The 11,134-nt window shown below is 32.5% G+C and overlaps 1 protein-coding gene across 6 annotated transcripts in view; it reads right to left on the reverse strand.

Moving 5' to 3' along the window:
• The window catches only part of LOC149561715 (ent-kaurene synthase-like 1), a 5,552-nt gene extending 890 nt beyond the window's left edge, over window positions 1–4,662 (reverse strand). The window contains exons 1-13 of one of the 6 annotated variants that reach the window (XM_089825271.1): window positions 4,100–4,662; window positions 3,813–3,874; window positions 3,190–3,520; window positions 2,866–3,046; window positions 2,552–2,769; window positions 2,347–2,467; window positions 2,142–2,251; window positions 1,715–1,941; window positions 1,513–1,625; window positions 1,276–1,374; window positions 726–941; window positions 294–432; window positions 1–155 (exon numbers count right to left, since the gene is read on the reverse strand). The exon at window positions 1–155 is cut by the window's left edge and continues 91 nt beyond it. In XM_089825271.1, the coding sequence (XP_089681397.1) occupies window positions 1–155; window positions 294–432; window positions 726–941; window positions 1,276–1,374; window positions 1,513–1,625; window positions 1,715–1,941; window positions 2,142–2,251; window positions 2,347–2,467; window positions 2,552–2,769; window positions 2,866–3,046; window positions 3,190–3,520; window positions 3,813–3,874; window positions 4,100–4,244 (2,117 nt within the window). In that variant the 5' untranslated portion in view covers window positions 4,245–4,662. Of the gene's footprint in view, window positions 156–293; window positions 433–725; window positions 942–1,275; window positions 1,375–1,512; window positions 1,626–1,714; window positions 1,942–2,141; window positions 2,252–2,346; window positions 2,468–2,551; window positions 2,770–2,865; window positions 3,047–3,189; window positions 3,521–3,779; window positions 4,034–4,099 lie in introns of those variants that run through there. The other 5 variants (XM_089825270.1, XM_089825272.1, XM_089825273.1 and 2 more) reach the window with 5 other exon arrangements.
• Window positions 4,663–11,134: the final 6,472 nt, after the last annotated feature.

The raw sequence follows: 11,134 nt of genomic DNA on the forward strand, positions 1-11,134 counted from the left end.
GAAATTTCAGGCCCTAAAAGACACATTGATCCAAAAATCATGGGTTCAACACCAAATGATATTTCTCCATTTTTTATGTATTCCTGCATTGATGGTTTATCTCCGGTCTTAGTCCATTTAGCCTCCTTCATCACTGACCTTGCCAACATGTACCACTGTATGGAATAATACATGAATTTTTTAGGGTCACTCTAATGGGATGTTCAATTTATTTGACAAAGATATTTCTAGCGGTACTTTATATAGATTTTTCTGAAACATAAATTTTAGTTTATGCTAAAACTTATACGTACAGTCTTTCTTAAATAGGTGTTGGTATCCCAGTTTTGATAAGCCCAAGCATCTTGGGCGAGACTATTGGCAGTATTGTATACTGCTGAGAACAAAACTTTTACATTCTCTGAACAACTGCAAATCTCTATTGGATCCCATCTGCAATAGAAATACAGTAGAAGCAATTAATTAGTGACTCCTTTCTACATATGAAGATTATGATATCTAATGTTCAATTAATTTATTTGAAATATAAACTTTTAGCTTTCAAAAAAATCATTATTAATACTTGAAATAAATGATATAAATGTATTAACATTTAAAATGTACATCTGAAATCTAACATTCATATACCTAATATTCTTTTATAATGACTTCCATGCAAATATTAATTATAAAAAGTCATCATATATATGTCACTTGAGAATTTGAGGAAGTCATAATAAAATTACCTTTTAATAGCTTCAAGAAAGCCTTCAAGCTCTTCAGTGGAGCCCCCCACATCAAAAAAATCATCTGTTACTAGGGCGAGAAGTATACTCTTAGTCCATATGATCCGAACATCAGACATTTCGGGCCTAAAAAGTGTTGATGCAGCACTGAAGTAGGCAAATATGAGCTTTTGTCGAGCAAATTTTAGGTCACCGAGTTTAGAATCTACGTACCATCTATTATTGCAGACATCAATGTAGACTTTTGTTAATGTAATTTTAAGGTTTTCATACTAATAGTATTTTCACTAATGTATGAAGGTTTCATCATATAATTTTTCAAAAGATTCTATGTGATTCAATTTAATTTAACATATGAATGTGATTGGAATAAAAAAGATGAATTTAATTAAAATATTAATATAGATTAAATTTTAATATCAACAAAATGTTAATCATAAAATATTATTCAATAAGATTATCTAAATAATATTAAATTATTTATATTAAATTTCATGCCTTCCTATATGATTATTGTTGATTCTCTTGTATTTCAAAGAAGTATACTTACTTTTCCAATCTTTTCAGGTCTTCTTGAAATATTGTTTGGCAAAGATTGTAGTCACTTTTAGCTAATTTTAAAAAACATGGATTTCCAATACATGGAATCCTGCAATTTCACCGAAAGGTCCAATAATTAGGATTTTGTCATGAGGAGGCCTAGTCAGAAGGTTGTTATTATATTAAAAAATGGTAATTAAAGGGTTGTATACGCAAGATTTTAAAAGTAAATTATATTAAAAGTTACTTGTAGGAGGTCTTTCCAATCTGAATATCATCAAATTCTTGTGTTTCAATGTATCTTCGATGTTCTATTCTTTCCACACTGGCCACCCAAGGGACACCCAGTACATAATCGACCTAAATAAAATAAATCCAACCATGAAAATATAAATGAAAAGAATATTCTAAAACATTTGTCATTTGCATGTAAATTATAACATAATTACCTCTTTTTGAAGATCATTGTTGACTTGATTTTTTACATCCATTGTCATATTCTTCTTAATATTGACAAGATGACTTTGAGAGAAAAACTTTACTTCTTCCAAAACACTCTCACCAGGAAGCGTCAATTGAGATGCTTTGTACAAATTCAACATAGCTATGACATTTTGTTTGCTCTCTCCTCCAGATTGTAGGAAGTTTCCATCATTCAAATACTTCATAAAAAGATCTGTACATGATGACTAATTTCATTCGTTTGAAAAAAAATATAATTCGTGATGCATCTATGTATTTCTAAATTCTAGTAGTCCATTATTATTTGAAACTGAAACTGCCATGATGACTAAAGTTAAATATCAACCATAATTGCTACCCATGCCTGAAAAAACAGTGAAAGGCAATCAATGTAAAAGTTAACTATAAACAGACCTGGAGATACATCATATCCATTCCATCGTAGGATTCTAAAACTGAGAGAACTATTGATTATGTCCAATGTTGGTGATATTCCCTGGATTATTTCGTTCTCTATCCAGCATCTATCCATTATAAATATATTGATGTCAGAAAAAGTTCGAAGCTAAGTATAAAACTATAAAATCCAATCATAATAAGAAACTGAACCATGAATTACCTATAGACATTATCTAGTACATGTCTTATCTCGCATTCAAAATGTCTTGCTATACCTAACCTCTCCAACCTATCCACCATTGAAAGACCAGCCATCCACTTTATAGGATAAACGCTAGGCACTGCAACAACATAATAATGTATGTTTAATGTCAATGACCATAAAATTGAACCAAATCATACGCACAAAATTTTAAGAAACAAACCTCCATTTTCTGAATTTTCTAGCATCGACTTTAAATACGCAAGGCAACTAGATCTTCTAGTATGCATTAGAGCACAAGCAGTTGCAGAGGGAGAATGAAAGAGTGATCCATCTTTGCTCTCATGTCTAAACACTTTATTCCAATCAACAATGTTCTGAATACCCTCAATGGTGAAAACCAAGGATGGTTTATATGTATCCAGATGATCTATTCTTATGCTGCAATAGTGAAAGAAATGCTCAACTATAAGAAAAATCAAAACATTTATTGGAAGTCAAAATTATTAAATTACATAACCAATTGAAAAAAAATACCTTTTAAGGGTTTCTTGTCGCTTCATGAGCATCAATTCTATAAGAGGTGAATCATAAGGAAGGTCTAAGCATAGGTCTCTTGCATCCTCTAGCATTGCTGCAAAGATCAGGTCAAATCCAATGGGACTGTACCAATCCTCATTGGCTATTTGTCCAATGTTTTCTTCTAGAAACCTCAAACCTATACAAGAATAAAAAGAGATCTAAAATCTTATAAATGTATATCTTATAATCTTGATACGGACATGTCAATAAATATTCTTTTAACAATAAAATGAAAAGAAAATTTTAACAAATGGACTTGTGTTTCAAATTAATTCTTACCCATGTTCACATTTTCTACGCCAAGATTCCATCTTTTAAGAGCAATAATACATGCCAACGTGTGAGAAAGATTGTCTTTAACATATGACAAGTTTGGTAATCCCCAAGATCCATTAGACAATTGATTGTCTATTATCCATATAAGACATTGTGGGAATTGTGGGAATTGAGAGTTCTCCAAACTGGGGACCCTGGCTACCCAAGCTGTATCATAAGGTGAAACATATGCATGTCCCCTTTCAATTTCTGAAAATAAAACTCTTATCCTCATAATGTCTACATCTCTATAATCAAAAGTAGAGGTGGATTGTTTTCTATTCTTATGAACAACCTACCAAATTAACCAAAAGCACAAATATTAAATCCAACATAGATATAAAAATATTCTTATGAAATACATATAAAAATGAAAAATAAATTTATGTACACATCTACTATTATTGTTTCAGGAATGAATATGGTCACTGGTAAATATCTAGTATATTTGTATTCTAATCATTGTGAAAATCAAATCTACTCCAGATTCCATGACATTAGAAACAAATAATAATAAAACAAAAGTACGTGAAACTAGATATTTATATATTTACGTTGGAAGAATCTGTTTCAAGGAGTGTACTTGCATTTGACGACTTCACAACCTGATATGATCTTTTACAATAAGAAACATAAGCCATAGAAGATCCTGTGAATAAATGATAATAAAGTATTAGTAAAGAACTAAAATATCAGCAAAACATTAATTCTTACTTTTGGATGTAGGAAAAATTATTTGTAAACTGTCCCATAATGTTATCAATGGAAATCTGGAAAGAAAAATAACTTCATTTGCTGGTCTAAAACAAAATACTGATTTTGCATTGTCCATTGATCTGAAACGAAAAAACACAAAATGCTCATCTGATATTACCTGCAAATTTGGTGGAAAGATTATATTTTGAATTTCTCAATCGCCACTTAGGAAAATTTGTAAAGTTTGCAGCAATATTTGGTTGACGGGTAGTTGCAAAGTTTGCAGCAAAAATTGGGATGACAAAAAGATTAAGAGATCCCATTTTGCGGAGTGAATGAATGACAATAATCTGATTTTCTCATGTTGATTGATGTTCAAATATAGTGATGAATGTTTATAAAAGACAAAGATGGAATATTTAGGGAAACTCAAATGTTTTGCATCTGATTATAGTCCAGACAACAATAATTTACCTGAGAATTCGTGAAGAACAATGTTCTTGCCTTTTATTTAGGCGTTCATAAACAAAAGCAAAGGCAGTAGACAATATTTTATAATCCACCTATAATCCACCTATAATAACGAATTACAAAGGCAAGAAAATCTTAATGTAGTAGCCTGTAAAGTTTATAATCCACCTATCTTCATTATATTACTATTTACGAATTGCAAAGGCAAGAAAATCTTGATGTAGTAGCCTGTAAAGTTTATAATCCACCTATCTTCATTATATTGCTATTTATTTTTATCCTGACCTTTTCTTATATTGAAAGTGTACGTTTGGTAATACAATTACTATTTTATATAGATTCTATATATAGAGTAGAGACAAAAAGTTGCTGTCAAACTTTGTCAATATGGAATATGGAATATGTTAAGGCTTTTTGTTTTTTTTTTGTCTTATATAGATTCTATAGATAAATAGGAGAGAGAAACATAGTCGATAGGGCTAACTTTGTCAACATATGGAATATTGTAAGGCTTTTGCTTTTGTTTTAAATGTTAAATGGACATTTAACTACTTAAAATTAAGATTTGAAAATGTGACTCATGTAATGCCCCGCCAAGGGATCCAAAGAATTAACTTAGAATTCCACTAAGTTTGGTAGCATTTTTTTTTTTAAACATGAAAGTAAATACCACATATAAGTTATGCATAATAACGGAAGCAATAGCAAAATTCATTTGAAAGTAAACATAACATACATAACAGATTACATTCTTTAAAATCCCTTAATGTTGAATTACATCCAAATTAACTAACATACATGAATCCATCTAGTACAACAACCACATGAAATAATAATGATAAGTTCAATGTTTATACATTACATTTCAAATGCTCAATCATCCACTGTACATGTCACATGGTATGACAAGCTCAAAAGAATATACATATGTAGAGTAAGGTACATCATCCTATTCTAATCCATGATACATCAAAGTAACAATAATCACATGATACAACATCATAGAGGATCAAACATAATAAACTAAGTGCACGGTTTTGCCCAACCGTTAATAGCATCATTAGACCATCGTGGATCCTAGCCATCCCTCCGTGCATAACATTCCAAATCACCAAAGAGATCATCGGTATTAACATAGTAGGAATGTCACTCCTAACATATACAACATCATATGTAAAAAGTAATCTATCATACAAATATAAGCATAAGCTAACATCATCTAACATATGCTAATCATCAATGAAAGGATACATATCCACCATCATGAAGGATGCATCAGCCATGATGTCTCAATGAATCTCAAATGATAAGAGTGGAAAATGCACTACCACCCGACCGCGTGGTACCTAAGTGGTCCACTCCCACCGTGCTGAGGAGATAATCTCAAGTCCCAAACAAACTATCCAAAATTACATAGCATAAATCTCTACAAGTCCAGGAATCTTAAAAGTATACTAACTCAAAGGTTCCAGACACAAAATCCGACATCTAATCCCAGAGGCACACAATGACATGTAGGAACCTACTATGCAAGCGAAAAAGTGTCATCGCATTTATCATGTACAAGTTACCCTGGCAGTTAGCTAAACTCCACGGGTCCATACTGATTTCATGTGGCCACTAGTATCCTCTCATACTGACGAGGCATACTACGGAATGCAAGGTCACAACCATGCGTTCTCACTACTCCCATCCTAGCTTGTACAAGCACTCAAGGCATGGGCGAGAATGAAACACTTATCTTTTTAGGTTCATTCAATTAGTATTAGGTGTGAATGTTATCACTTATTAATCCAACTTACAATGAGTTACCTTGGCAGCTTCTTAAGACCCCAGCCCCCATTGCAAGCCACTTCCCAAAACTACATGCATATATCCTACCTTAAGCTCATGGAATCATAAATCTCAAAATCACAAAAGATAATCCATAATAAAATCATCAAATATGCATAAAAGCATCAAATCTCCATGAGCAAACATTCATAGAAAATCATGACCACAACAACTCTCAATTGGCAACTGAAGTATCACTGATAATCAAAAGTATCCAATGGTTCTCAATAACCAAAATATATCTCAATCATACTGATCGAAGACTCCAAAAATGGTTGAGTCAAGCATGTCACAACATGACATTATGAATAATAAATCCACTTTACATTCCTATCATTGCGACTAGAAAATAACCAAGGATAATTGATCGATGAACAAAAATGATTAAGTCAAGTGTCTCATACATAAGAATCTCAACTATAACAATCAGTAATTACAACTAATACATAGAGCATTCCATCACATGACCATGGTTGGGTTTATAAAGATCATGATTAAAACATCATCATGACATCACAATCACATAACCCCCAAGTCTCTGGTAGACGTCCTATAACTAGTCAACACTAGTCAACCCAAAAACCCAAAACAATAGCATAGAGAATACACAATGCAAACACATGTTTTGGTTTTGCTAAATTTACAAACTTGAATTTACATGTAGAGATCTTGGTTTATGTTTCCAAGTTTAGAGAATGAATTGGAGGAACATTTTGTATGTTTGGATGAATAAAAGTTTTTTCTTAAATTCCATCTTCCAATTATAATCTTTGTTTAAAAACGTCCCCCACCAAACTAACAATTAAATTTCATTTACTTTATAAAACAATTAATTAAATCTTAAAAATTAAACAAAAGTTCACAATTATAAAAGAAATGAACCTTTGGTATAAATCATTTATCAGTTATATAATTATAATTCAAATTATTATTAACATATTTACATATTATATATATATATATATATATATATATATATATATATATATATATATATATATATATATATATATATATATATATACATACATATATAAATATATAAATTATTATTACATTTTACAAGAATAGGCCCCATCAAGAATGAGATTGATGACTTCTCTCACCTCCATTGAGGGTTTGAAGGAGAAACTAAATGTTTCCTTGAATAAGAAAAAAGAAATTGGTGCATGATTGAGAGCTCATTGATCATCTAGAAGAACAAAGTGGTTTAGATGAATTTGAAGAAGCCATTATAGACCTCATGGAAGATAATGAGAAGATGACCAAAAATCTTGCATTTGTGAAGAAGGAATAAGAAGATACTTCAACAAGAATGAGTCAAAAATAGGATGAAAATAGTTATCTTATCATGGCCAAGGATGAAGAAGAGAAGGCACTAAGTGCTATTGGCATTAAGTCAGTATTGCCATTAGTGACAACACTTATCCATATCAGTATAGCTACTGAGCTCAGCACTTAATTCTCTACTCTTACCGAGCAGTCTAGTATTAACCAAGCTTTGAAGAGTTCAAAAATTTACATTGAGCAGATAGTGGCTACCAAGCGAATACAGACAATATGAAGATCAATAGTGTCTACCAAGCTTCACAACGTCCATTGAGCAGCAAGCTTGTGTTATGCAAATTTTGTGTAAACCGAGCATTGGGAGAATTAGTGTTTACTGAGTGAAGCAATGTAAACTGAGTATCTACCGAGTGACACTACATCTACTAAGTCACCTGTGGTCACTGAGTTTAGAACTACATCGGGTGATTAGTATGGACTGAGCCTTCACTTCTACCAAGTACATGATGATGCCGAGTAATGCAGTGAACATCGTGTATTAGAAGGTCACCAAGTCAATTTAGTGAACCTGAGTTATTTACTATTGGGCCGACTTTGTAATGTATTTGTTCACTTATGTTTTGGCTGACCTTACAGATTTGTAAATTTGAAAGGTATATATGTAAGGTGTATTGTAAGATATCACATGTATGAAGAGATAGAAAAGTAATGAGAAGTATAAGCGAAAGATTATCAATAGCAGTTCAAGGAACACAACAAGGTTAATACAAAAGCAGAAAAGTTATATCTATCAAAAGAGGTGATCAGTGCAAAAAAGATCTTATCAGCAATCAGTTGTATGTAGATCCACTACTTCATCTTAATAGGTGAATCAGTTTTCTAAATCCTCCAACAAGGTAGACTTAACAGTCTTTGTACAAATCTCTTAACTGAGTGCATATTTCATTGTATGTTTGCAAATCCTCTAACAAAGTGGACCTAGTAGTCCTTTGTGCTCCTAATAGGGCATATCACCAGAAGTGGTCAATGTAATCCTTAACCAGCCAAATTTATGTTGCAGTATTGAAGTTTTGTGGCTATCATCCCCACCCCAGTTTTACTTTCTATTTGGAAGGTTTTTGGGTCACCAAAATATTGTGTTCTTTTCTGTAATGAATGTTTTAACTTTTAGTATTAATGCATATAGTAGCATAGATTGGTTTGTGACTAATTCAAAAGAAGAATTTAAGGTTACTGATTCACCCCTCCCCTCTCAATAACCTATCATATATTGAATATTTTCAACAATTGGTATCAGAGCTTTGTGGTTTTTAGGAGAAATGGATATATTTAGACTTGATAAGGCAATTGAAAATGAAAAGCTAGATCTAGAAATGGCCATAACTCAACTCAAAGAAGTAAAGAAACACCTTTCCCAATCCCTAAAAAGAAGGAAGGAACTTGCAAGACAAATGGATGACCATCAGTATGTTGAAGAGAAGATTGAAGACTTTTTCCCATCAAAGAGCTTGGATGAAGCTAATGAGGAAATCAAGGAACTCCTAGAAAAGAATGGCTCTCTATAGAAAGAAGTAAGAAAACTCAAAAGAGAGAAAGAAACCCAATCAATTAGGCTATGTGAAATATCGAAACAAAGGAATAAGGCAAATAAAGACTTGGAGGCAAGAAACAATGAAGAATAGAATCAATCGAATCAGCATGAACACCTCATTGATCAAATCACTAAAGCAAATGAAGAAATCAAGATTCTCAAAGCACAGAATGAAAGAATAAGAAGTGATCTAAATTATGAAAGGGAAATTAATGAAAGAATATTGAGAGAACTAAGACGTGAAAAGAAAATTGTTGAAAAATTAAAAAGAAAATTGTTGAAAAATTAAAGAATGACCTAAATACTAAAAAATAAATCAATGAAAGAATGTTGAAATCACAAGAAGACATGAATCAACTGATTTAGCAAAATGAGCAGAATCTTCATAAGCAAAAAGGAAAAGCAGGACTTGGATACAATGAAGAACAAGTTGAATCTTCAAGTAGGGTGTGAAAAGGAATCTAAAACCCTCATGCAATCATTGTGGGAAAATTGGTCATACATCAAACAAATGTTGGAGAAATGGAAAAGGAAAATTCAATGGAAAATGCTATAATTGCAATCAGCATGGTCACAAAGCCATTGAATGCAAGGAGAAACCAAAATTTAAAGGTAAATGTCACAAATACAAAAAGCATGGTCACAAGGCATCTCAATGTAGATCCAAATCATTCAACCTAGCGGAACAATTAGTAAAGGCAATATTTGGATGGGACTACAACACCTAGTGCAGATGTCATTATTGTGGAGAATATGGACACATTGGCATAAATTGTGCAAGGCACCACCTAAGAAAGAAAGATACTACTATAAGGTGTTACACATGCACTAAACTCGGTCATATAGCTAAAAAATGCATGAATATAGGCAAAGTTGAAGATGGAAAGAAAGTAAAGGTTGACAATATAAGGAAACAAATGAGGCAGCAATAGATTCCTAAATCTACTGAGGATTCTAGCTCAAATCATGGTAGTGAAGTCACTTAAGAAGTGGGTGACCCCATCCCGTCAAACTAAATTCCTAAGAATGAGTTGGAGGTATACTCAGCAAGAAAATCATAAGAAATTCCAAGAAATATGAGGAATGCAAATGATCCAATCAGTATTTCAGATACACTAGGAATCATAGAAAGGCTATCCTTTGTCGAGCTACATCAGAATCCACTAAGGTAAGTTGGTTGTAGACCTTACCGAGCGAGGTTGGGAACAAAGCAAATTTAGTTTGTTCACCGAGTTGATACTATTATAGAGTTAGGCCAGTGGATGATAGTCTATCATGCACTATGTCATAATGGCATCGAGCATTTATGAAAATTTCTCAACAAAAGGGGCAATTTTGACTTCATTTTTCATTGCATCCACATCATTCGAAGAACAGAGTGATTTGAAAGAGAATTATAGTGTTTTTGAGTGATTTAGCAGCAAAATCTTCATGAATGTTATCATCTACCGAGCAGTGATGGCATCTACTAGTGGAAGTAGCACTAAACCAAAGAAGGGTTCTGAAATGCTGGTTAAAGGTGTCAAATGGAAAGTGCCAAACTTCAAAATCATTATGGCCATTGCTAAGTCACTTGATCCATATGGAGCTCAGTCAAAAATTCCTCCCAAGGTACTCCTAATTAATGACATACAAACTCACTTTAAATGTTTTGTTCAAGAATTAAGGACATTAGAAATGGATACTGCCCTAGCTAAAATGTGTGTTGACAGAGTTTTGAAACCTGAGCATAAACATTTGGAAGTCAACGGATTAACTCATATCCCTCACATGCCTCGAAATTTCCAAGTGAAGTGGATAAGATACATACTGAGTCAGTTTCACAATGGTCAATTATGGTTGGAACAACCCATTCTAATTACAAAGAAGATGATACATAAGGTTACGGGTTTGCCAATACTAAGCAAGGCCAAATCAACCAAAACCCTAGGTCAGGAGGAACTATAGAAGAAAACCCTAGCTGAATGGGATGGTAGAGGTTTAAAACTAAACAATGTCACTGACATAGAGCTTAGGTTTGACATTTATATC

This window comes from Cupressus sempervirens, chromosome 4 (assembly GCF_028749045.1).
Source record: "Cupressus sempervirens isolate cs-2001-9-10 chromosome 4, ASM2874904v1, whole genome shotgun sequence".
Classification (NCBI taxonomy): Eukaryota; Viridiplantae; Streptophyta; class Pinopsida; order Cupressales; family Cupressaceae; genus Cupressus; species Cupressus sempervirens.